At 40.7% G+C, this 27,814-nt stretch overlaps 1 protein-coding gene across 3 annotated transcripts; it reads left to right on the top strand.

Annotated features, from left to right (window-relative positions):
* The first annotated feature begins 65 nt into the window (after positions 1-65).
* On the top strand, positions 66-23,900 carry SLC19A3 (solute carrier family 19 member 3). 3 transcript variants are annotated; one of them, XM_059927446.1, is made up of 6 exons: positions 66-131; positions 15,228-15,379; positions 17,647-18,457; positions 20,016-20,208; positions 21,655-21,796; positions 22,837-23,900. In XM_059927446.1, exons 2-6 carry the CDS (start codon positions 15,230-15,232, stop codon positions 22,993-22,995), a joined length of 1,455 nt encoding a protein of 484 aa, XP_059783429.1. In that variant the 5' UTR covers positions 66-131; positions 15,228-15,229; the 3' UTR covers positions 22,996-23,900. The 3 variants fall into 3 exon arrangements, with proteins under 3 accessions (XP_059783429.1, XP_059783431.1, XP_059783430.1); XM_059927448.1 differs by having other exon boundaries at positions 22,844-22,969; XM_059927447.1 differs by lacking the exon at positions 66-131 and adding an exon at positions 15,048-15,103.
* The last annotated feature ends 3,914 nt before the right edge of the window (positions 23,901-27,814 follow it).

Below are 27,814 nucleotides of genomic sequence, written 5' to 3'. Positions count from 1 at the left end.
CGCCCTGGCCCCGCCCCCGCTGCTACCTTTAGAGCCCGGCTTCATCCTACCCGACTGCTGAGGGTGCTGGTCCCGGGGGCTTGATATCCCGGTCTGTGAGCGAGTTGGCGAGCAGAAATCCCCTCCTGTAGGTAAGAATGTCTCCACGAGGTAAATTAATTGAAGAAATACCTTCCTCCCTCGGCCGCCTCGCCACTCCTTCCCCCAGTCTGGGAGCTTGAGCCGGGCGGGTACCTGCGCTGCAGCAGGCGGGTTCGGACTGGCCTGGGTTACAACCCTGGGCCCTTGGCGGACAGCCAGCTGCTTCCTGCTGCTTCTCCCCCCTCGGATCCATAGCTCTGCCATCCACAGTGCTGAGACTCGCCCAAGTAGGTTTGGCTAGAATTGCTACTTTCAACCACCTGGAAAAGCAGATTAAATAAAACCTGAATTCTGGTAAAGGGCCAGCATTCCCCATAGTTACATCCATGGTCACAGCTTTTAACTAAAAGGAAATCTTAGCGCACAATTCCAAATCCCCATCCAAGAATGTCGAAAAGGCCCTAGTGAGGAAAAGAAAGGGGACTTTAAAGGTAAGAGATCCGGGACCCTATTGAGACTACTTTAACTGAAATTTTAAAATAATACAGTCGTATCTTACGATAATATTTCTGGAAAGGATACCTAATTCATTAAAAACGTGTAACAATTACTTATCAAGTCCATGTTGCTGCCGTAAATATGCAAAAGGTTTGAGCTTGTGGAGTGCTTAAAATTTGAAAAGAGTGAAGGAAATAATGTTTTCTAAAAATACACAGAAGTGTTTTGCTTCTCCAGACAACAGAACATATTGGTGTCTCGTAAGGCAAAAGGTATGTTTTCATTAAGGTATGTATTTTAAACATGACGTATTTAAAACATGACTTCCAAATACAGACATAATTCCCTTTATTGAATTTTTTTTAATACATTTGCTCACTTCTGTGTCTCTGTGTCACATTTTGGTAATTTTCACAGTATTTTCAACTTTTTTATTATTATTGTATTTGTTATGGTGATCTGTGACTTTTGATGTTACTACCACCACTTACTGAAGCCTCCGATGATGGTTAGCATTTTTTAGCACTAAAGTATTTTTAAATCAAGATATGTACATGGGTTTTTTAGACAACGCTATTGCACACTTAATAGGATACGGTATAGTGTACACATAACTTTTATATGCCCTGGGAAACCAAAAAACTCCTGTGACTCGCTTTATTGCAATATTAGCTTTATTGGGATGGTCTCGAACCAAACCCACGGTAGCTGGGAAGTACGCTTACATGTTTTTTTTTTTTCAAACTGTCTTAGTGGTAGCTGAAATGGACAAAAATACTAATTTCTTTCAGTCATTATTGGTTATGGACCAACAGTGGTTTCTCAAGGTTAGGTAATGGTAAATGCAATTCAAGCCTAAGTATTTAAAGATGAATTGATTTGGCTCGCTGCCCCTTAGCAGTTTAGGTGAAATTATCTACTGTGTACCTTTCTGAAATTACTGTCTCTGAACTATGAGGGCCCAGCTGTGTTCATTCTGGTTGGATATGCAATGTGTGCTTGCATGAGGGAGATGGGAAGGAAGCTGTATTGAGCGCCTCATGTGGGCCAAGAACCAGATGGACCAGTCCCTGAAATAACCTTATGGGGTGGGTGTGATTATCCCCATTTTAAGAGGAGGCTGGAAAAGGTTAAATGCCTGCCATAAACGGGCGGGGCCAGGGGGAACATGGGCTTCAGACTCTAAACCTATGCTCTTTCCACAGGACCACACTGGCTACCGCAAACACAAACCTAGGGAAAAGAATTAAATAAAATATGTACAAAATAGATAACTAATGAGAACATGCTGTATAGCACAGGGAACCCTGCTTCACTTTGCTATACAGTAGAAACTAGGACAACATTGTAAAACAACTATATCCCAATAAAAAAAAAATTAAATAAACAAGCTTAATGCTGGGTAGTCTGCAGTGAGATGTCAAAAGATCAAAGCTCATTCGGTAATTTAACAACTAATCGCAAATCATTTAGATTCAGAAGAATAAATTGGAGGTTATTTGCATGGGCTGGAGGCACAGTGAATACTTAACAAGTATTAAAAGATACTTTTCAGAAAGAGATAGTCATGACTCTCATACAGATTGAAAAATAAACACATGTTAAAGGTTTTATTAACTCCTTAATGAGGAAACTGGTAAGGCTGTTAGAACCAGATCAAAGGAGAATCCAAAGAATTGGTAACATTTACAGATCAGGAATGTTGAAATGGAGGTAAAACTGGTTTTCCACGGAGGTGAGGGGAAGAAGGCTATACCTTCCTTGGACAGAACTCATTTTCATGTCTACAGACAAGAGTTATTTCACATTGCCTATGAGTTACTACAATTACTGTGCAGAGTTGCAAAATAGCTCAGACAATGCCTAGTTTTTCCTTGAAGCACTTTTTCCCTCCACCTCCACCCCACCCCGTGCCTTTGACTAGTTACCACACTGCATTTCAGTGGTTGGATGTGATGGGGTGACCTCACCAGTGTGATGGTTTGATAGGCATATTGCTCCAGCTGCACCTAAGACCAGATTGATCTAAGCATAGACATACAGAGAATAAACTATCTGGGAGGGGATGATTAATTCCTCAGCATATGTTTCGTGCAAGTAAAAAAAGAGTGCCACCTGTGAAAAGATGGAATTCGAAGGGTATAGTTTAAAGGTCACCTGTATCTACTCTTGCTGTGGTTTTGACCAAAAGCAGAACTCTTCGAGCCCGCATATTGAATATCTGGACCTAATTACCTTTTAAAGTTGTGTGGAGCTTTGAAGTTATGTGTGTGCTTCATTTCAGGGATGATTCCATGGTTTTGGTTTCACTTAGGTTTGGTTTGGGGGAAGGGGGATACCTGAAGGATTAAGAGTGGGTGGTGGGCGAGAGGGCTACTTCATAGTTTCCTTAGATTCTAAGTCACTTCGTACAAAATTCTAGAGAGACTGAATTAGATTACTTTAGTAATAGCACTCAGAGGGAAGTGTTTTGTTATTTTTACCTCCCTAATCATCTGTGTTTTAGAGAGATCTGAATCTCTTTGTCTGTTTCAGTCAATGGCATTCTAAAGAGGGTGGCTACGGAAGAGGGTGGGTTCCAGAGTATGAAGCCATCAGAAGGGGGGTGAGGTTTGGTGCATATAAAGCCATTGCTCCTGACAGCTCCATTCTGAAGGAGGAGGGCTTGAAACACCAATGAAAGGAAGGGGCATTGTGACAGCGACTCGTATCGGCTGGCAGCAGGAAGGAGCCAAAGTTGGATCTGAAGGCAGGAAACTGGACTAAGTTCAGGGCACAGAAGGAACAGGTAACTCTGATTCTATCTGTATTATTTTGAAGGATGTTATATGTGCCCAGACTTACAAAGTTTGTTGGCCTGTCCTAGATTTGATTTATGGGCACTGGTTCCATTCTAATATTCTAGGACAGACCCAGTTTCAAAGATGATGTTCTTTTTTCGGATTAAATAGAGGCCTTGCCCCGATGTAGAATTTGGAAAAACCTTAGTTGTTGCACCAATAAGAAAAGTCCAGGGCTTTGGGGAGTCCTACACAGTAAAATGCTCTGATGGGGCGGAAGGTGTATTTCTTTTAACTGAGGTATAATGTATACACAATATAAAGTATAGATTTTAGGTTTGAGTGTTTATAATTGTATACACCCATGTAACTATAGCTTATCAAGATATAGGATATTTCATCACCCCCAGAAAATTCCCTCATGCCCCTTTACAGACAGTTCCCACCCCACCTGCCGCCAGAGGTGACCACTGTTCTGATTTCTATCAGTAGTGGAATCATATGAGGGTGTCCTTTTTGTGTCTGGATTCTTTTTAGGCAGCATAATATTTGAGATTTATTTTGTTTTATTCTGTGTATCAATGATTCGTTCTGTTTTTTCAAATTATCTTTATTGAGGTATAGTTTACTTGCGTATAATAAAATGTACATAAAATGCAAATGAGTTTTGACAAATGTAAGTTTGTAATCGCCGCTACTATCAAGATGTAGAGCATTTTCATCACTCCAGAAAGTTCCCTTGTATTCCACTGCAATCAGTCGCTCCCTTATCATCTCCTACCCCAGGCAACCACTGATCCAATTGCTATCACTACAGATTAGTTTTGCTCGTTTTAGAACTTTATATGTATTAATGGAATGTACAGTTTTAAGTCTTGGTTCTTTGGGACAGCATAATGTTTTCCACATTCAACCAAGTTTTTGCAATAGTTCATTCCTTTTTATTGCTGATTAAATCTGTATTGGTTGCTTAAATATACAGCATTGTTTATTCATTCACCTTTTAATGGACATTTCAGTTGTTTCCCTTTTTTTTCTTTTGCAATTATGACTACTTGAACTTTCTTGTATAGATTGCCAAAAGGTTTTCCAAAGAGTTGGTACCATTTCACATTCTCACAGGCTACGTGTACAAACCCAGTTGCTCTAAATCTTCGTGAACATTTGGTATGCCAGTGTTTTTGTACTTAGACCTTCTAGTGGTTGGGAAGTGTTCTCTGTGGTTTTTCTTTCCAGTTTCTTAATGGTATCTCTTGAAGAGTAAATATGGTTTTTTTGATGAAATTCAATTTATCACTCTTTTTCTTTTAAGTTGTGTCCTTGCTGTCACTGCAATGAAACATTTGCCAGCCCTTAGGTCACAAAGATGTTTTCTTCTAGATGGTACTCTATGATACTAGAGTTTATGATGTCAAATTAGTTTTTCTGCAGAGAGTGAGATAGAGATAAGTAAAATGCATTTTAAATACGATGAAGTCACAGCTAAAATGCAGTAGCTCACTAGAAACTGGTGCAATCACCCTGCAACCCTGATTTTGCAGCAGAGGACAGTAATTAAGCGATTCCCTGGAGTCCGTTCCCCGGCCCTTCCTCCAGCACTGCCTTGCCTTGACTTAAGCAGACTGCAGCTCTCTGATCTGGATGTTTTACTCAAAATCATATTTTCTTCTATTTTAGTAGTAAGTAGATTAAAAAGCATAATTCGTTGTTATACTCAATGAGCAAAAAGCGAATGTTTCAGTTTTCGGTGATTAAATTTTTGATTTGCTTCTAGCTGGTGAGGAGCTTGGCCTGGAAGTGTTGAAAACCTAAAAGGGGAGCTTGAGCTTTTTTGGAAAATGTAACAAATATTGGTTCTACCTCTGTTTTTACAAAAGCTTTGGGCCTTGGGGAGTGAAACCCTTTTGCAAACGTCATCTACTTGCCCCGCTGCCCAAGCCCTTTGGAATTTAGAGGCTGTGAGATTCATAATTCTTTTAAATTATCAGTCTCTTGCTCCGTTATTTGAGATAGGTGTTTTGACTACAGTGAAGGTTCTGAAAATTATGCCAGCCCGCTTGCCAGGTGCTGGGCATCTTTGTCAGGCACCCTCTCCGAGATGAATGGAGTGATTAGTCAGGAGGGGTGGCTAGGGACTGGCTGGAGACCGAGGCTTCCAGATAGTTTCCTTCAAAATTATTAGCATCTCAGTGAGTTCTGGCAGCATCTTCTAAACAAGCGTGGAAGCGGATATGATAAAATGATTCCTTTCTGCTGACCTAGTCCCTTATACTCCAGGCCCTCTGTTGTGAGAACCATTGCAAAACCGCTTTTGGGGAAGGTCTTTGCTCTAATCAGGTCACCTTGACCCCTGCCTCAGGGAGCCCCGCAGCTCTGAAAACTTTGGCTCTGGGAGCAGAATTCCATCTCCTGGGAGTGGGTGTGGGGATGTGATCAACTAAGGTCCTTCTTAGCTAGGAAATCCACTCAGATCTCAGAGCCAGGAAGCCTACAGGTGTGCGTCAATTTCTACAGTTCTTGCTTTTTCATAGCTGCCTGTCCTATGCCACTGGAAATATGTATTTAGAAATTTGTGGCCATAAGAATTTTTGTGTATATATACACAGCCTATGGATTAGGAAATAGGACACTGTCCATGCCTGAAATTTAGATGAAGTCCAAGTTGTCATAGGCCCAATATGGGTCCCTGTGGTAGACAGGAATAATACATGAAAATTTTTATGTGCACAAACATGGAAAAGGTTTATTTCACACAATGAGTCTACAAGTTAAGACTAACTGAAGGACATACAGCAAAGTGGAGGGCTCTGGACTCCCTGGTAGAGGAACCAGGAAATGTGCATTCTAGGTTAACCTTGAAACTCACTCAAAATGGGATCCTGGCAACAAAGTCAATATTTTTGTTTGCTTTCCATTAAAAAAAAGTTTTATTTTCCCCATACCATAGAATTATAATGACAAATGAACTTCTTTTGCAGTCAATATAAGAAAAATGGGAGTTTCAGGGATGATATTATAAATTAGGGAAACACTTAGGATTATTCCTAAAGCTATGCACATTCATATGGAAAAGAGTGTTGGCCTGAAACCAGTTGGAAAGATTTAAGGATGTGATTAAAGACCAAAAGAAATGGAAAAATTCAACAACATAGTAATTATTGGAATAAAAGAGGAGAGGAAAAACTGAACTCTGATACCAAGACACTAAAAACAGGTAAAAGGTTACATAGAAAGAAATTTTTCCAAGGCAGATGGAAACAACCAGCCCAACTTGATCATAGTCGAAAGTAAATGTTAATTTTTTTAGGAGATGAAGAAAAGTCTCTGAGCACCTCAAAATGAATTCAGATTCGAAGGGGATTGTTATGTTAAGAAGGTTACTGTCTCCACATACCCTGAAGAAAGGGAAGCAGCAGTAAAAATGTGGGACCTTCTAAGACTAGGTCCAAATTAGAGATAGAGAGACGCTGAAGACTTTACAGTAGAATATGAAGGATCCCTGGTGGGATGGCTGTGGACTTTAAAGAAAAAAAATCATTATTCCCCCTGCCAGCAAAAAGAGAAAGGAGCACATAGATCCCAAAGTAATTTAGGTGGGTCGCTTCCCATAGCAAAGGTGTTGGTGGTCTTTGGGGTTCGTTCCAGGTCACATGGGCTGGCTGGTCACCCCAGTGGTGCACAAGGCAGTGTACGCCCAGGGCCCGTGTGATGTGCCCCCTGTGTGTGCAGATAGCACAGCTGGGTCTCGCCTGCAGGGTAGGCGGAGCAGGGAGACTGCAACCTGCCTGGGGCCACCATGGCTCAGGAGTGACGCAGAGGCTAAAGCTCAGCGCTCAGCTGCTCCGTCTGCTGTGTCAGCTGGAGTTCGCCCTCTGAAGAGTGATGCAGCACATCTCAGGCCACCGAGGGAGTCGCTATGGTAGATGTAGCTGCTCCAAATCCCTGCTGATTCACACAGCCGCTCATGTTACTTGCGCCGTCTTCATTGTAGATTTCGAGTCACGGTAGCCAGATAGGCTGACTTTTGTTTGGAGACTGTCCTTTTTTTTTTTTTTTTTTTTTCCTCCTTTAACCTATTGCCTGCACAGTGTCCTCGTACCTTTTTTAAAACGGTGATGGAGCATGTGAGTAATATGTGAGAATTACTGCCACAGGAGCAACTTTGGAAAGGATTATCTTATTTGGAAAATGCAGAAAGGGGAAAGAAAAACATCTCCTTTCAAAACTGCCAACTCAGAAAATCAACCTGATTCATGTCCTCAGGATAGATTCAATGAAGCAAAGGGAAGCTTAGAGTACTCTTTAGGAGGAGGATAATTTTATGGGGTTCAAGTGGAATGATAAGTGGTAAAGTAGCAAAAAAAACAGCCTGTTCCAGAATGGTGCGTTGCCCTGAAGGCTGTGGTCCTTCCAGATAGAATAGGTGTTCTATGATGACGTAAACAGGTGTGCTTATGAGGGATGTCATTCAATATTTAGTCTTATTCTTTCCTCTGAAACTTCTAACCCAGTGGCTGTATCCACAGTAATATAATGTACAGTGTGGCCATGTATATATACAGTTGACCCTTGAACAACATGGTTTTGAGTTGCACAGTTCTGTTTATCTACAGACTTTTTTCAATAGTAAATACTCCAGTAGTACACAAGCTGGTTGGTTGAATCCGCCGATCCAGAATCATGGATAGGGTGAAACTGCGGACACAGAAGGCCGACTATAAGTTATACTTGGATTTTCAACGGCGAGGAAAGTGGGCACCCCTAACCCCCCGTGGTTCAAGGGTCAACTGTATGATATATTCCAAACAGAAGCTTTGGAAAAAACAGGCATACTCTGCAGTGCGCTTTGATATTTAATGTTTTTTCTGAAACATTTTTTTTTTAATCCTGTTGGCAACCCACTAAAATATTTTGATACTGACAATCTGAAAAACACTATTCTAAAATAAATTTGAATTGGAATTTTGAGGATATAGCCAGGCACTCTCAACACAGTGTAAGAGGAAAGATTACTGACCTTGTAATTAGAAAAACTGAGTCCAAGTTCAGGTTTTAATGTTGGTTAAATATGAAAACCGGCACAAATCTTATTGCCTCTGGCCCTCAGTTTCCTTATATATAAAACAAGGACAGTACCACCTCCTCTATCTACTTCACAAAATTGTCAAAGAAAAATTAAAATAATTTGCAGCCGCTGTGGAAAACAGTGTAGAGATTCCTTAAAAACTAAAAATAGAGCTACCACATGATCCAGCAATTTCACTCCTGGGGATATATCCGGAAAAAATGAAAACGCTAATTCGAAATGACACCTGCATCCCAGTGTTCATAGCAGCACTATTTATAATAGCCAAGACATGGAAGCAACCCAAGTATCCAGCAACAGACAATTGGATTAAGAAGATGTGGTATGGAACTTTCCTGGTGGCACAGTGGTTAAGAATCCACCTGCCAATGCAGGGGACACTTGTTCGAGCCCTGGTCCGGGAAGATCCAACATGCCACAGAGCAACTAAGCCCATGTGCCACAACTACTGAGCCTGCACTCTAGAGCCCACGAGCCACATCTAATGAGCCCGCATGCCACAACTACTGAAGCCCGCACGCCTAGAGCCCGTGCTCCACAACAAGAGAAGCCACTGCAATGAGAAGCCTGCGCACCACAACAAAGAGTAACCCCCACTTGCTACAACTAGAGAAAGCCCGCATGCAGCAACGAAGACCCAGTGCAGCCAGGAAGAAAGAAAGGAAGGAAGGAAAGAAGGAAGGAAGGAAAGAAGGAAGAAAGGAAGGAAGAAAGGATAAGTTAACGTGTTAAAAAAAAAAAAGATGTGGTATGTATATACACAATGGAATATTACTCAGAATGAAATACTACCATTTGCAGCAACATGGATGGACCTAGAGAATATTATGCTTAGTGAAATAAATCAGACAGAGAAAGACAAATACTATATGATATCACTTATATGTGGAATCTAAAAAATAATACAAATGAATGTATATACAAAACAGAAACACACTCGGACATAGAAAACAAGCTTGTTGTTACCCAAAGAGAGAGGGAAGGCGAAAGGGACAAATTAGGAGTATGGGATTAACAGATACAAACTACTATACGTAAAACAGATAAGCATCAAGGACCTACCGTATAGCACAGGGAACTGTTTTCAATATCTTGTAATAACCTATAATGGAAAAGAATCTGAAAAAAAAAATTTATATATATATATATATATATATATATATATAAACTTAATCACTTTGTTGTACACCTGAAACTAACACAATATTGTAAATCAACTGTACTTCAATTTAAAATTTTAAAATAATTTTCCAAATGTAAAAATCATAGAAAGAAATTGCATAAGTAATTTGATTATCATAGTCATAGTCATGACGACAGAAAGAGCAGCATCTCCTCAATAAGATAAAAACAAAAGATGATAACCAGTGCTTCCAAGCATTGTGAGGCCAGTAGCCTCAGGCTTCTCCAGTAAGAGAGAGAGGATTTGGGCGGGGCCCAGGTTGTTCGGTTGGAATCCTAGAGCCCATATTGACAGCGCTTTTTGGGGTAGCTGGCAAGGAAATGAGAAGAAGAAAATGTCGAGATGGTGGGCATGGTGCCACGGAAGTAGGAGGCATCTACCCCTCAGGGAAAAGTAAGATGTAAACTTGGAGCCAACAGACCCAACCCTGAACTCAGCTTTAACCTTTTTTAGCTGAGTGGCCATGAGCTCTGGGGAGGTTCAGTTCCCATGTCTGAGAAATTGGGGGCCATATATATATATATAAAATCTATTATATAGTTGCTTTATATAATTATTTGTCTCTAATCCTCAGAACAATCCTAATTTTATGTAAATTTTATATATAATATGTTGTATACAGATCTTCCTTGACTTACAAGGGTTAAGGTTAGGCCCCAATAAACCCATCGGAAGTTGAAAATATCCTAAGTCAACAATACATTTAATGCACCTAACCTACCAAACATCATAGTTTAGCCTCACCTACCTTAAACGTGCTCAGAACACTTACATTAGTCTACAGTTGGGCAAAATCATCTACTACAAAGCCTGTTTTATACTAAAGTATTGAATGTCTCATGTAATGTATGGAATACTGTACTGAAAGTGAAAGACGGAATGGTCGTCAGGGTCCAGAAAGGTGGTAAGTGTGTCGGTTGTTCACCCTGATGGCCTGGCTGAGTGGAGGCTGCCGCTGCCCAGCATGACGAGAGGGGATGGGACAGACCACGTGTCACTCGCCTGGGAAAGGATCAAAATTCAGAGTGCAAAGTACACTGTCTACTGAAGGCATGTCACTTGCGCACCATCATAGAGTCAAAATATCCTAAGTTGAACCATTGATAAGCTGGGCATTACTGTATTATATAATATATAATTATAATTAATTATATATCATATTATATATAAATATATTGTATTTTATATGTAATATGTAAATATATATAAATATATTTATGTAATATATCAACTATATATTATATATAACATAAATATATAAATTTATAAATTTTATAATATATACATTATATTTATATATAATATAAATATATTATAAATATAATATAAATATATGTTATAAATATATAATATAATTTGATATGACATAAATATATAATGAAATATATTAACATTATATTATAATTTAACATAATATATATACATGTATAATAAAAATATGTATGCATATTTAAATATATGTTAATCGCTGTGGTAACTGAAGGAGCCAGAGCCATTGTGCTTTGTTCAGGGCTGAACACAGACGCTGTTGGATAAGCAGTTTAGGTTGGATGGGACAGAACACATCACAGACGGAGTGCTGTGTGCATGTGGGTGGGGCAGGGCTGGAGACTCTTAACTGAAACGTCGGAATCCCCTGAGGATTCTTCCACCCGTCCTGGACTCTCCAGGGCCTAGAGGTCCAGCAGAGAATTTGGGGGTAATAGGTGTAGGTGTAGGTGTGGGAAAGCTCCCTGGATGATTTCCTCCACTTCCCCCACCACACTGTGGCGTAGAGCTGCTCAGCCCAGCACGTGGATAAGGGAGGAGGGGTTCTTGGGCCTCTGGCATCGGACTCACTCAGCGCCTATAAATGCAGATGCCTAGGCCTCACTGTGCCTACTGAATCACACTTCAGGGCTGGAGTCCTGGAAGCCATATTTTCACCAAACCCCCGGTGAAGATGATGCGAGTCAAGTTCACAGTCTCAGTAACTGGCCAGGGTTGAGAAGGGCTATGCAGTGAGGCAAGTGCCTGACGAGGAGACCCTGGATGGGGGGTGGGGGAAGGGAGAAATACAACCAGACATCAGCAGCCGAGAGTCTCCGAGTCTCCCGGGGGGCAGCAGGCAGCGGGCGGGGACAGGGGCCGTGGCCCTGAAGGCTGAAGCATCGCCACCAGGTGGGACAGGGTCTCTGAAAGGGTGTAGGAGCTCCTGCTCCAGCTAAACCAGGACACTCCAGCTGCTCTACTCAGTCCTCCTCCGTTGAAGGACTCCTGCTCCTGTTCGCTTAGATGCCTTCTCTCATTTTCTCTGGCAGAAAAACTAGCTTTGGAGCATGTGTCTGTTTCTGTGGGAAGGGGCTGGAAAAGGAGGAGGGAAGGAAGCCAGCACCCTTGGGCTCACGCGTGACCCCCCCACCCAGGTGTTTCTCAGTTGTTTTCAGCTAAAGCCAGACACCCTCCCTCATTTTCTGCTCATTAAGCCCGAATCACTGTGGGGCCTGCCACGTGGAGAGCAGACGGAGGGAAAGTGACACGTCTGAGCTGCAGCTCTGTGCCCAGCAAGGGCCAAGCCCCTGCCAGGTATCCAAGCCCTTGGTGCCCGCAAAAAGCCCACACATGCAGGTAGCATTGTTATCCCACTTCACAGACGAGCAACTGAGTGCAAGGTGCTTGTACACTTGAAAACCTCCTTGGCCTTTACCTGATGCTACTAGGAAAGGCCCTCAGGAAATCCAGACAGAGCTTTCCTGCTTCGCAGAGGTTCGTCCCCTTCCTTCTACGAGACTTACTGTGTGAAGAGCTCTTCTAGGCACAGGGATAGAGCAATGACCCAAACAGACAAAAGGCTCTGCCCTCCTGCTTACATATACTGTCTTTCTCTGCTTGACCCTCCCAACTAAATCCAATGGGGCAGCACTATTAGGACAGTTCTGTCTATGGCCCTGGCATGCTGAATGCACCCCATCTCACCTGATGTCGGAAGCTAAGCAGGGTTGGGCCTGGTCGGTGTGAATACTTGGGTGGGAGGACAGTTATCAGATGCAAAGATAGATGATCCAGGGGTCTCTTAGCAGCCCAGGGACCACGGGCATAGTCCTAGGTCTCTGAGATGCACAGAGAAGACAATGACTTGTGGAGTTAGTGCACAATCCATGGTCAGCAGATGGAGAGAATGTTCTAGATGTAGAGTCAGCAGATGTCACCCCATTAAGACTACCCTTCGAAAGATGGCCAAGCCTCAGTAATTGCCTACCCAAGATAGCCCTTTCTATACGAACATTACTCACAAACGCTGGTAGCAACTCAGGAAGAAGATGAATCCCGTGCATTCTAGGCTGAGGCAGGAGGTGGAGGACCGTCAGATCCCATAAGCTCTCGGCAAGAAGTTCACGTTGTCGCATTGCTCACATTGTTGTAATCCACTTCCATATCCATATCCTTCCCCTGATCTCTGTGCAGCCTCATCAAGGGTTTTGTTGACAGAAACAAACTGATTTAACTTAAGAGAGGAACCTCGCAGCTGTCTGGGACCACCTTGTGAATGGGTCGGGTGGGTGGCAGGCCAGTGGTGTGACTCAGCAGGTCCCCCACCTCCTCGGCCCCTAGCAGAGCTCCCACCCCACCCAGGTGACTTGCTCTTCTGGAGCGAGCATCAGCTCCCCTCTCTCTGGCCCACTTTCAACCTGTAATTGCCCCGGGAAGCTCTGGGTATTAAGCCATACTCTTCAGCATGAATGTGTTCCTAAAAGCACTTCCCTCACTGTGGGGAGAGGATGTCATTCGGTTAATAACAGCAGCCAAGGAAGAAGGCCACCAGAATGAGGCCAAGTGGAGCAGGTGACAGGACCCTGGAGCTGGGAGCCAGGAAGACCTGGATTCAAATCTTGACCATGTGGTTTGAAGCCCGTTGTTAGACTTCTTGGATCTCCCATATCCTCACCTGGGAATTTGGGAAATTATTGTGTGTTATAGTTATGATGAGGATTTAGTTAGATTAGATACAGAAAAGCATCATACAGCAGGTTCGTTTCTTTCCTAGGACTTATCTCGAGAACTTAACCACGCCCAAGACCACCAAAAAATGTGTCCCCTTTACAAAGTAAAGCTTGATCCAAAATATGAAGGCATGAGAGTGAGTTTTCCCGTTGCACATTGTAATCCACATGAAAAAGCAAGATGTTTTCAAACGTGGCCACCATAAAATAAGGGCTTTGTTGTTCTTGTTTTTCTGTGCAGTGATAGATGAGGAGTTTTTGTCTGAAATTTGAAGTTCAAGCAATTTTATTTCTGGGTTAGGAAAAAAGTATGAACTGAGTATGAACTGTTAATGAGCTACCTGCCCCACTGAGTAGTGTGAAACTTCAGACTCAGAGACGAGATGGGCCCAGTCATAAAGAAAAGCGGAATAACAGTCTAAGACGCGATGCCTTCTATTCCCAGCCCAGAGTTAGCACCAGGATGGAAAAGGGGGGAAATATGGAAAAGATGGCAAGTCAGAGCTTTATCCAGTTTAATTTTTTAACTGAAGAATTATAAATTCTCAGATCATAGATACCTAACAAAAATAACTTGGAGGTCTATTATGTGTCAAGCACAACACTAAGCACGGGAGGGTCTGATGGAAGGAAAAGGTGAAAATAAATACATTCAGTGTATTAAGATTTCTGAGTCAGAAGTTTCCGTGCAAAATAAAGTGTGCAGACAGAGGAAGCCTTGACCAACTCAGTCTCTGTTCTCTTGGTTTTGACCTCCTAGAAGGTCATGTCCAGACAGACCTCGTTTTATTGCACTTGACTTTATTGCCCTTCACAGATGCTGCAGTTTTTACAGATTGAAGGTTTGTGGGAACCCTGCCTGGAACAAATCTATCAACACCACTTTTCCAACATCATTTGCTCACTTCGTGTCTCTGTGTCACAATTCAGTAAATCTCACAGTGTTTCAAACTTTTTCATTTTTATTATGTTTGTCATGGTGACCTGTGACTAGTGATCTTGGATGTTAACATTGCAAAAAGATTACGAGTCGCTGAAGGCTCAAATGACGGTTAGCATTTTTTAGCAATAAAGTATTTTTTAATGAAGGTACGCACATAGCTTTGTTAGACATGATGCTGTTTCAAACTTAATAGACTACAGTACAGTGTAAACATAATTTTCACATGCAGTGGGAAACCAAAAAATGTGTGCTATTTGCTTTATTGTAATATTTGCTTTGTTGCAGTGGTCTGGAACCAAACCGGCAGTAACTCTGAGGTATGCCTATACACCAGTAATTCACTAGCCAATGTTTTACTTACTTTTAAACATCCACTGGCCCATTGTTTACCAATTATTAGTAGCTACTTATTACCATGTTTATGACGGAGTGCACTAAAGAGGTGGGACTCTTCCCCCAGCAATAATGAGTAAGAAGTTTGTTGGCAAAGGAGGGTTGACTGATTCTCCTAAGGAATATTTGAAAGCAGTTATTCATCACTCACCTTTTCAGGTCAGCTTCCGATGGATGAAACTTTGTCCTTTCATTAAACATTCAGAAATGAGCTTTTCATAACATCCAGGATGCCAGAAGGAATAAACATCAGTTAATTTTTGTTTTGTTTCCATTTGATCAGCCATGAGTTGTTTCCAAACTTCAGCGAGCCATTCCTGGATTTATCCCACTGTGATCCTCTGCCTGTTTGGATTTTTCTCCATGATGAGACCCTCAGAACCCTTCCTTATGCTGTATTTATCTGGACCAGATAAAAACCTGACCAGTGAAGAGGTGAGCTAATATACATACTTATCTTGATGTGGTTTAATCTTACAGGACTCGAACAAGGACCTAGAGGGAGGTTTTCATTCAACTGGAAATAAGATTAACACACTGACCTCAATGAATCCCATCTTCATAGTATGTGTTATTTTATAGAACTGTTCAAACTACTCTTTCCTCCTCACACTTGCTAAAATGGGAAACCAAAACACACTGCATATGTAATAAATATTTTCACTTTTATAGACTTCTAACATTAGGCTTAATGCATGGGAACATGTCAAGTCTTCATTGATTCTATTATACTAATCCTAAAATAAAATCAATGCCAGGCACAAGATCTAGTCCTAATAAACTTTTACCCTGCTGGGGTATAAGCAGAATCTGTTTAAAAATTGTAGCATTTCTTTAGGACACTAACTCAGTTTCGAAAAACTGTTTATCATCAGGTGAGACATTAACAGCTTTATCTCCCAGCTTTATCTTCCCCAGAAGTCCCAATTCTCTTACTCAAAGTATCCACCTCTTTTTTTTTTTTTTATGACAAGTGCAACAAGAAAGTGCACTGACCCAGTCGGAGAATTACCCTGGACTGGTTTTATAGTCTCCAGCCATAGCTAAGAAAACACTGTAGAGTGTGTGGCTTCACCTGAAAGGCTCACTGATGCTGCTTTATTTGGTGATAAGGTGGTACGGACGGAAGGGCAAGCTTATTCTGCCGTAGTGTAAAATCACTTAGGGGCAACTCTGTTTCAAGGTTTCCCAGATGGAAGCATGTCACTATTAAGACAAAGCAAACACCAGATAGATGTCCAGAATCAACCAGTGAACCCCAGGGGTCTGCTTCCTTAACCACTATGGACCAGCTGGACCTCAAAGGTGCAGCGCAGTTACATTAGCCTTTCAAATCACTGAACTTTCCCCTGTCATTGAAACGGGAACCCACTGAGGTTGCTGGAGAAAGGGGGGGGGGGGCGCACAGAACAAAGTCTAATGCAGCTGACCTGCACCTGTACCCATCATGCCCCAAAGATCAACAACTTCTTCAGTCCTTTCTGTGAATGGACCTTGAGGTGCTATGCATTTCTGACTAAATCCATGAGATGACCCATGTTAAACGGAGGCCAGAACTGAGTAAGCAGAGACAAATCAGTAGAATTGGAGGGAAACGAGGTTGGGAGCCCAGCAATTTGGCCAGGAAGGAGATGAAATGCATTGCTTGTTCCCACACCGTAATTCTGCAAGATGATTTACTCTGTGCTGTCTTCATGTGTGTGTTCATCCAGACTTGCAAGGGCTGAGATTTTTGTCATAATGATGAATCACATAAAGATAAAGGTTGCTGGATTATTCTAACACTGTAGCTGCTTTATCTAGTGTTGTTAATCTCTGAACAAGAAGAGAATCGTACTTTTTAATAGCCTGAAAAACCCACAAGTGTCCGTTGAACAATTTTTAACTAGTTTACAGGCACACCTCAGAGATATTGCAGGTTTGGTTCCAGACCGCCGCAATAAAGTGAACATTGCAATAAAACAAGTCACACAAATTTTTTTTAAAATTTCCCAGTGCATAAAACAGTTATGTTTTCACTATACTATAGTCTATTAAGTGTGCAATAACATTATGTCTAAAAAAAGTATATACATTAATTAAAAAATATTTTATTGCTAAAAAACCGCCAAAACAATTACAATAGTAACATCAGAGATTACTGATCATAGATCACCATAACAAATATAATAATAATGAAAAATCTTGAAATACTGCAAGAATTACCAAAATGTGACAAAGACATGAAGTGAGCAAATGCTGTTGGAAAAATGGTGTCAATAGACTTGCTCAGTGCAGGTTGCCATAAACCTTTAATCTGTAAAAAACAAAACAAAACAAAACAAAACACGGTATCTGCAAAGCACAATAAAGCAAAACACAATAAAATGAGGTATGCCTGGGCTCTAGTGTACATACTATTATAAATTTAATATAGTTCAGTTTGCACATTAAGCCAATATCTTCTCCTACTGAGATGCATGTAAGTATATGAAGTGGGTTTTTTGGGGGGGTAGGGGGGAGCTCTCCTTTCCTACTGGTTTCCTTGAAAATCAGTTTTCTATTGTGCTTTCTCATAATATGAAGAATACCCTATTTGATTGGATGCAGAGTTTTGTATCAGGCAAGCGACATGTACCTTAGTAATACACAAATCTGAGAAAGGTAGCCCTCCTCACTTCCTGGTGCTTCATGGTCACAGGATCCATTTTTCAACTCTGCAGATCACAAATGAGATCTTCCCCGTGTGGACATACTCATATCTGGTGCTGCTTCTCCCGGTGTTTATCCTCACCGATTATGTCCGCTACAAGCCAGTCATTGTCCTACAAGGGATTAGCTTCATCATTACCTGGCTGCTGCTGTTGTTTGGCCAAGGAGTGAAGACCATGCAGGTTGTAGAGTTCTTCTATGGGATGGTCTCCGCCACCGAGGTGGCCTACTATGCCTACATTTACAGCATGGTCAGCCCAGAGCACTATCAGAAAGTGAGCGGCTACTGCAGGAGTGCCACGCTTGTGGCCTACACGGTGGCCTCAGTGCTGGCCCAACTCTTGGTATCCCTGGCCAACCTATCATACTTTTACCTCAACGTCCTATCCTTGGCCTCTGTTTCCATGGCCTTCCTTTTCTCACTTTTCCTACCAATGCCTAAGAAGAGCATGTTTTTTCATGCAAAACCCAGCAAAGAAGCTCCTCCAAAGCCACCAGGAAAGGATGCTGTCTTAGAGGAACCTCAAAAGGATCACGAACCGACTGGACAAGTATTCACTGTTTCAGGGAACCCATATGATGGCCAGTGGAGCAGCCCAAAGCCGGAAAATGTAGCTTTGAGAGTTTTTGTGCAGTGGTTACAAGATTTGAAGGAGTGCTACTCCTCAAAACATCTTTTTTACTGGTCCCTATGGTGGGCTTTTTCCACAGCAGGTTTTAACCAGGTTTTGAACTATGTTCAAGTCCTGTGGGATTACAAGGCCCCAGGCCAGAGTTCTGTAATATATAATGGAGCAGTAGAAGCTATTGCAACCTTTGGAGGTAAGTAAACTTTGATCTTCCTTTGATGGGCTACCCCCCACTAAGTTCATTTCGCCAGTTGCTAAATTCTCCATGGTGGTAAATTAGGTCTGTTCAGAAGGCATATTAATCTTTTTCAGGAATAGAAGGCAGTGGGGCAAAAAGAGGGACATGACATTTCTATTTGATGTGTTGCAGTCACTGGTAACTCAAGAGCTCAGAATTCAGCACCAAGTGATAACATTCTAGCCAGATTCCTAAGATTCCATTTCATCATCAAGAAAAGTGTTAATAATGCCCCCTGTTCTTTCAGGATTGTTTTTAATATCAAAGAGAAAATAGGCATCTTGCATATAAACAAGGTGTTTTTATTATTTTAGAAAATGAACTAAACTATTAAGACTTCTAAATTATCACTGGAAGGGTTTTTGTCAATAAAGATTTTGATTTAGCTAGTGCCCACCTTTAAGCAAGTCCAGGCTCTACACCACAAATTTTCAAAATTAGCTTTGTTATGAGATTTAAATCAGAAGTGGAAGATATTATGTGAGTCAGGATTCTAATATCAGAGGGAAATCTGCCTTTGAAGTTCCCTCTACAATAAATATTTATATCCTGGTTAATGGAAGCTTAAATTCAACTAAGACTTTGAAGGTATTTTTCTAGGAAATAGGAGATTTCCACACCCTTTTTTTACATAAATTTTCAGAAATCTCATGGGGTGTCCGTTTTATTATTGTCTCCCTTTTAGGAGATTTCAGTTTAACTCCTGGCAACCAAGACTGTACTAGAATTAGTTCACTGAAATTATCTCTCCTACATTCCAAATTCTGGGAAGAAAAGTAACTTTATTTCTTTTGCAGTATGGTTCTTGCCTAGATCATATGTGGAAAAGTTAATCAAATCTCAGTAATTTGAAACATAAATATCTCTCACTTTGTTAAAGAGAACTGTAATTACTAACCCTAATTACTGTCAATTATTCAATCTCTTAAACTCTGTAAATTGTTCACCCAAAACCTCAGGTAAATTAAGCCAGATCTTGAAGACATTAAGATGGAGATTAGAAGTAAGATTAAGAAAGATTAGTAATAAAGACTAAAACTTACTACCTGATGCAACATATCTGTTACCTATCACTGAGGAAAACAATAAAGAAAGGCAAATATGAACAGGCTAGGTATACTGCCAGAGCAGTTGTTTCACCTTTATCTATCCCTGCCCTGAGCATGTTGTATTAAGTGACTGAGTTTATGTATCATTTCTCCCCACTCTGTGTGCGGTTAGGAACCTTTCTAGTCCCTCTGCATAGAACAGTGCTTGGCATGTAGTTGATGCTAATTAAAAGTGTGACAACTAAATGACTGAAAGAATAGAAATTAAAGAGAGTAGCCAAAGGAAAACATGCTTGAGAAATGGATAAATCCCCATTTAGGTGGATCACACTATTTTCACGAATTGGGAAAGCAATATGTTCATCTTTCAGAATTACCTGAGACCTGAGTTCTTAAGAGAGCATGTTGATATTTCCTATGGGCAAAGTCAATATGTTGGATCTTCCTTAATGTTTCTTCTTTAGGGGCCCTGGCTGCCTTTGCAGTGGGTTTTGTGAAAGTCAACTGGGATCTTCTGGGAGAGCTGGCTCTGGCCATCTTCTCGGTTGTCAATGCAGGCTCTCTATTTCTCATGCATTACACGACCAACATATGGGTATGCTATGCTGGCTATTTGTTATTCAAGACCGGCTATATGCTTCTTATCACCATAGCAGTGTAAGTATTACTAAGCATCTCTTCCCACTCCTAAAACTAAACCATATTCTCTTTTCTGCATTCCTATAATTCTTTTGAGAACTTTGGAAGGATTTTAATCAATTGCAATATTAAATGTTGACTACTTCATATTAAATTAGGCACAATTTAGCCATCTTTTCACTTAACTGCTCACCGAATATTGCTAATATTAATCAGCAAGGAAAACAAGTTCTGTAAGTTCATAAACCAAAGACAATGACACATTGTCAGGTTGTGATTTTTATTTCAAACAGTTTGCCAATTTGCACGGTGTAATATAATTTGATTTTGAATTAATTTGATTTTGAATGATTAAATTTAGATTACACCTCTGATTTCACTTGAGTTGCTTGAGTAATTCCAGGCATATACTTTTATATGAAACAAAATATTCTCAGCAAGTTGGATACTGAAAAAAGTAGATGCAAAGATTACAAGAAACTATGAATCCCAGAGATCATTTTTTTTAATGATTAAAAACATTTGGTTCTATATATAAGTGCAGAGAAAGCTGACTATAGGATATATGCTTTGGTATTAACCAAAAGAGATAAGAAACATTTGAATTTCAAATCACATGAATGAAGTAGAGCCAAAAGCTTTATAAAGTTTTGGGTTTTAGTCTGTGAAAAATGTTTGATAAGTAACTGACAAAACACAGAAATGTGGACCCTGAGAAAACATCATGAAACAAAGGAAAGAGATGAAACTTGAAGCAAGTTCATTTTTTTCACCAAATGGTATCTGTTTAATGTATCAAACTCACGTGTCTTGAGTTTTTTCTAAGGCGAGTATTTTGTTAAGGTAGGATGACATTGTTTCTTTTCATTTTAAGAATATTCAGAACCCAAAGCCTTTACCTGCATTCCAAGGAAGAACTATAAATAACATATATCTGCCAGTCTTTCAAAAGTGCTTTGTAATAAGATTTCAAAATCTATATAATTATAAAAAATAAGTTAATTATAGATTCACTCAGTTGTACCACCAGTCATGGTCTGGATCTTCCAAAGAATAATTGACCTACCAAACTTTGAAACTGTCAGTACAGTCAACAATAAAGAGAATAACTCTCCAAAAAATTCCTTAGGTTGGGTGTTGCTGAATTTCATAAAAATTCACTGTGAAACTGTATCTAAAATCAGATAGCATCCCATATTCTCAAATTATGAGAATTAGAACATTTAGGTTTAATTTCTGGAAGCATTAAATTGGATAGGAGGAATTTTGCCATATTTCCTTTAAGTATATTTTAATTCAGCCTTTAAGTATAAATTTTTTCCTTGCTCTGCCCGTTTGTCTATACTGGAGGAGATTTAGACCAAAAGTGCTGTTAACAAGACACTGCTTTCTCTTTATTTTCTTTTAAAGATAAGAATCCCATGTATGTTCTCATTAAAAATCTTATTCTATGTTGAATGACAGGTTTCAGATCGCAGTTAATCTGAGTGTGGAACGCTATGCCCTGGTGTTTGGAATCAACACCTTCATTGCCCTGGTGATTCAGACCATTATAACCGTGATCGTAGTAGATCAGGGAGGATTGGGGCTGCCAATCAGCATTCAGGTAAGCTGCAGAACTTCCATTTTCCTATTCACGAAGTTGGGGGGATGTAGAATAACTCAAAGGGTCATCTCAAAGGGTTTTTCAACCTTACCACTGGCAGTATTTAATTTCTTGAATTTCTTGGCTAGGCAAATTTTAAAATAAACCATGCCTTAGGACTTCCCTGGCAGTCCAGTGGTTAAGACTTCACCTTCCAATGCAGGGGGTGCAGGTTTGATCCCTGGTCGGGGAGATAAGAACCCACATGCCTCGTGGCCAAAAAACCAAAACAAAAAACAGAAGCAATATAGTAACAAATTCAATAAAGACTTTTAAAATGGTCCACATCAGAAAAAAAAAAACTTAAAAAATAAAATAAAGTAAAATAAGCCATGCCTTTAACTATCAACTGTAAAACCAAGTAGGTTTTGAGCAGTAATCACTATAGGTTAGCATTTGCCTTTGGTCCATAAAACCCCATCAGGTAACACTCTTGCCTTCATGTCCCCCTTATGTCTCCTCTTTCCCCTGTGGTCCAGTACCACAATTTACTAAGATGCAACTGGGAAGGGGTACGTAGCTGCAGAGTTCACTTCCCTTTTAAGTCTCTCAGAGTACTGAGAGACTTAAAATTAGTCCAATTTCACATTTTACATGTGGATCTGAAAAAAAGGGGATAAGGCAGATAAAAAGTAACCTCAGTGTCGAAAATTCATTCCTGGAGACATTACATCATATAGCATTGCACTATCCTCCAAACAGAGACACGTAAATCAGTGGGATTTAGTGTTTTTTTCACTATTGGTGACATGTGCTAGAATTTGAATTCAAGCAACCCTGACTCCAGAGCCCACACTCTTAGTTACTGCATTGCTTACCCTTTCATGCCTGGTTCTTCTAAGAGGGGAGAAGAGAGTATTGTGCAAATCTAAAAGATCCATATTAAGATCCTGATTCTCGGTTACACCATAATCCAAGTAAATCAACAGCATCACTATATATTATCAGTAACATAGGTAGTCATATTTCATGTGTGTCTAATTAACTCTGTTTTTCTCTAGTTTTTAGTTTATGGGAGTTATTTTGCAGTCATTGCTAGCATTTTCCTAATGAGAAGCATATTCATTATCTACTCAACCAAATGCCGAAAGACAGTGCAGAGCTCTGCTACAAGTCAGAATCCATATGGGCCACACCCAGAAGAACCAGAGAACAACTAATGAACAAGGCTCTAACCTCTGTCAACCACTACAGCCTCCGAGCAAGGACTCTGCTTGTCACAAAGTCATGGAGTGCCATAAATTGACACACTTCACAAGTCTGGATTCCAGTGAACCTTTTCAAAGCCAGGAAAGTTCAGCTTTGGACCAGATATCTATGTACCCAGCTGAACTGGATGCGGCTGTTCAGGTATACCATCTCAATTAAACAGCTTATGTTGGGGAACCCCAGTGAATAGCAATGACTGGAAAATTCTGGTTTTGATTGCTTGTAAGGACGTGCAAGTGGCATGGAAACAAACCATGAGAAAACTCCAGCCATCCTAGAGTTTGATATTCCCCATTTGTGAGCAGAAATACTAACTGAAGTGACCCTCTTGCTTGGCTTAGATATTTGTTTTACTTTACCCAAAACAGGCAACACAATGGATATTTTTTGTCACATGAGCCATTGTCCTTCTTCTTCCATTAAGTATATTTCTTTAAAACTTACAATTCCTTGAGAGAACTATAAGGCTTGATCCCATTTCTAAGGAATCCTTTTCTCTCCTGATAACACAATATTATTCACAAGCTATTATTTGATAATATAACCACTTAATTTTTTCATCATTACTCTTCACTTTGTGCTCTACTGAGCTTTGTCGTTGAAACTCTACCTCAGGAATAACTCCAGACACTCCTGTGTGGCCACAGAATGACATTCATGCCAATTCCCAGTGGCCCCAGGAGAGGCAATGAGCTTTCTTCTATCATGACCCCAGACAAGTGTTTTAATGTCATGTCGGTGTGATGTCTGCCTAAAACAGAAAAACTTAAGTAGAAATTTTCAGGGATTTCTAGAAGTACTAGTAAATAAGAAAACACTGATGGGGGGGAAACACCTAATTTTTAGATGACAGAGATTGTGCTAAATAAAATAAATTTGTGCAAAAATATTAAAGAGCCTTTCTGATTTTTTGGTGAATTGTACTGAAAATTGTCTGAGTTTATCTGTCATTTGAATCTTCAACAAAAATCTCATTGAACAGTCTGCCACTGGGAATAATGAATGCTGATTCAAGATTTGTGTTTCAAATAGACTTTTCTCCAAATCTCAAAATTCAATCTCTGGACAAAAAATTAAAATTCAGTCCAAAAGCCAATACAGTGGAGAAAACTAATAACTAATTACATCAATAGCAAGAAAAGAATGAACACTGTTATCCTTCTCGGTTATTGTCCTGAAGATATAGCCAACACAGTTAGACAAGAAAAAAAAATGAAAAGTCAAAAGTTGGAAAGGAAGAGGCAAAACCATCACAATTCCAGAGGCTACAAGTATGCACCCAAGAGTCTCAACTAAAAAGTGAGTTAGGGGGCTTCCCTGGTGGCGCAGTGGTTGAGAATCTGCCTGTTAATGCAGGGGACACGGGTTCGAGCCCTGGTCTGGGAAGATCCCACATGCCGCGGAGCGGCTGGGCCCGTGAGCCACAACTACTGAGCCTGCGCTTCTGGAGCCTGTGCCCCGCAACGGGAGGGGCCGCGATAGTGAAAGGCCCGCGCACTGCGATGAAGAGCGGTCCCCGCACCGCGATGAAGAGTGGCCCCCGCTTGCCGCAACTAGAGAAAGCCCTCGCACGAACCGAAGACCCAACACAGCCAAAAATAAATAATAAATAAATAAATAAAGTAGCTATAAAAAAAAAAAAGTTACTTTAAAAAAAAAAAAAGTGAGTTAGTAATATAGAAAGTAAGTAAATAGAAAACAAAAGCTTTCATGATACAACAACCATTTAGAAGATACATGGGAGCAAAAGACCACATTTATAGTAGAATAAAAATAAAATACCTAAGATTACATTTAATCTATTTACTAATTTAATAAATGTGTAAGGTATATATAAATGTGCCTGAAAACACTTTTGGAGATTATGAAATAACACCTAAACATATGGAAAAGCCTACCTTGTTCTTGGTTAGGAAGAAAAAAATATATAAAGACATCAGGCTTCTTAAATAAATTTATATGTTAAATCCTATCCCAGAGAAAAAAAATACTTTTTTAACTAGTAAAGGTGATTCTTACTTTATTTGGAAATTAACAAAGAAGAACGAGGAAAATGTATTTTAAGTGGAAAAATGAGATTAAATTATTTGCAGAGAATAAAATCCTACTCTAAATGCTTAATTACAGTAACATAATCAGCATTGAAGAGACAGCCCAATGCAACACAGTAGGAAGTTCTGAAATAGTCCCTAATTCATATGGGATTTTAGACTATGATAAAGATAGCATTTCATACAAGAAGGAAAAGATACAATATTTAATAAGATTGGAACAATTTTTTTCAAAGGAAAAATTAAGTTGGACCCAAGAGTGCTAGAATAACCATCAGTGTGTGATGTGTATCAATATGCAGATGTGAAAAATGAAACTACAAAAGTACCAGGAGGAAACATGCAAAAATTATAACTTCAAGCCTGTCTAAAATAACAGAAAACCTAGAAGTCATAAAAAAGTGAATTGACAGCATAAAACTAAACTTATGCATGGAAGAAAAAGCAATATAAGCAAAGCCAAAAGACAAGTGATAATCTGGAAGAAATACTGCAACTCATCAAAGCTACTTTCCCTAATTTATATAGAACCAATACAAATTGATAAGAAAAAAGGTCAAAACCCTGATGGAAAGATGGGCAAAGGATGTGAACGGGGAATTCAGAGAAAGGGCTCAGACATGTGAAAAAATGCTCATAAGAGAAATGTGTATAAAAACTACAGTGAAGAAGATGGATTCAAGATGGCAATGTGGGAAGACATGGAGTTAGCTTCTCCCCACAACTAGGGTGCCTGCCGGCCGCTGGTGGGGGACTCTGACACCCAAAGAGACGGGAGGAATCCCAGAGTGAACTGGTAGGACATAGCGGGACTGAGGGGGGAGGAGAAGTGGAGGCCATACAGGATCGGTGCCCCTGAGGCCGGGGAGATCAGGAGAGGCAGATGGCAGGGACTCTCTAGGAAGAGCGGGAGAGGAGCAGAGGGTGATCACCTGGCCCACTCGGGCCAGGGAGCCTGCTGAGCTCCCAAGCCGGTACCCCCCACTCCAAAGCCCCATCCAGGCCACGTGGGTCCTGGGGGCATAGGAGGGAGGCCAAGGGGAGAACAGGAGAGGCAGGTGGGAAGGGCCCTCCGGGATGAGTGGGAGAGGAGCAGAGGACAATTGCCCTGCCCAGTCAGGCTCAGGGAGTCTGCTGAGCTCCCAGGCTGGTCCCCTGCAATCCAAAGCCCCCTCCAGGTCACGTGGGTCCTGGGGTCATAGGAGGGAGACCAGGGAGATCAGGAGAGGCAGGCGGGAGGGACCCTCCGAGACCCCAGACCGGAGGAGCAGGAGAGGAGAGGAGGGCATTTGCCCTGCCCTCTCAAGCCCAGGAAGCCTGCTGGGCTCCCAGGTGAGGTCCCCTGCCCTCTGAGACCAGGGGTTGGGGACACGCCTGGGCCCCTTCTGTTCCTTGAGCCTAAGCCCCACCCCCCACAGCCCCCAGGGCCTTTTCCAGCCCTGTAGGTCCTGAGCATTGGCCCCGCCCACCACCCAAACCTTGCCCTTGCTTAGTCCCTGCCCTCCATAGTCAAGGCCTTCCCCCCACCATTTTTCTTTTCTCTTCCCTCCTTCTCTTTTTGACTATTGTGGTACTGATGTACCTTCCAGTTGTTGATTCACGTATGTTTTTATTTTTACATTCTTTCTAACATATCTGTTAGTTTCATAGTCTAATTTTATTTTTTATTTTGTTATTCTTTGTTTTTGTTTTTTGTTTTTCCACCCCACACGGCTTGCGAGATCCTGGTTCACAAGCCTGGGGCCAGGCAGAAGCTCCTGCGGTGGGAGCTCCAAGTCCAAACCACTGGACTAATAGAGAAGCTCAGACCCCAGGGAATATTCATCGGAGTGAGGTCTCACAGAGGTCCTCATCTCAGCACCAAGACCCAGCTCTACCCAATAGCCTACAAACTCCAGTGTTGGAAGCCTCAGGCCAAACAACCAGTAAAACAGGAACATAATCCTAGTCATAAAAAAAAAAAAAGAGACAGCAAAAAAATATGTAACAGATGAAGGAGCAAGGTAAAAACCTACAAGACCAAATAAATGAAGAGGAAATAGGCAATCTACCTAAAATAGAATTCAGAGTAATGATAGTAAACATGATCCAGAATCTCAGAAGTAGAATGGAAGCACAGATTGAGAAAATACAAGAAATGTTTAACAAAGATCTAGAAGAACTAAAGAACAAACAGAGATGAACAACACAATAACTGAAATGAAAAATACACTAGAAGGAATCAGTAACAGAATAACTGAGGCAGAAGAATGAATAAGTGAGCTGGAAGACAAAATGGTGGAAATAACTGCCAAGGAGCAGAATAAAGATAAAAGAATGAAAAGAATTGAAGACAATCTCAGAGACCTCTGGGACAACACTAAACACACCAACATTCGAATTATAGGGGTCCCAGAAGAAGAAGAGAAAAAGAAAGGGTCTGAGAAAATATCTGAAGAGATTATAGTTGAAAACTTCCCTAACATGGGAAAGGAAATAGTCACCCAAGTCCAGGAAGCAGAGAGAGTCCCATACAGGATAAACCCTAAGAAAAACACACCAAGACATATATTAATCAAACTAACAAAAATTAAATTCAAAGAAAAAAATATTAAAAGCAGCAAGGGAAAAACAAAAAATAACATACAAAGGAATCCCCATAAGGTTATCAGCTGATTTTTCAGTGGAAACTCTGAAAAATCCAAGGAAGGACACTACATAATGATCAAAGGATCAATCC

Source organism: Balaenoptera ricei, chromosome 7 (assembly GCF_028023285.1).
Source record: "Balaenoptera ricei isolate mBalRic1 chromosome 7, mBalRic1.hap2, whole genome shotgun sequence".
Classification (NCBI taxonomy): Eukaryota; Metazoa; Chordata; class Mammalia; order Artiodactyla; family Balaenopteridae; genus Balaenoptera; species Balaenoptera ricei.
The sequence above is the reverse complement of the archived record's forward strand: the minus strand, read 5'-3'. Positions and strand labels throughout refer to the sequence as shown.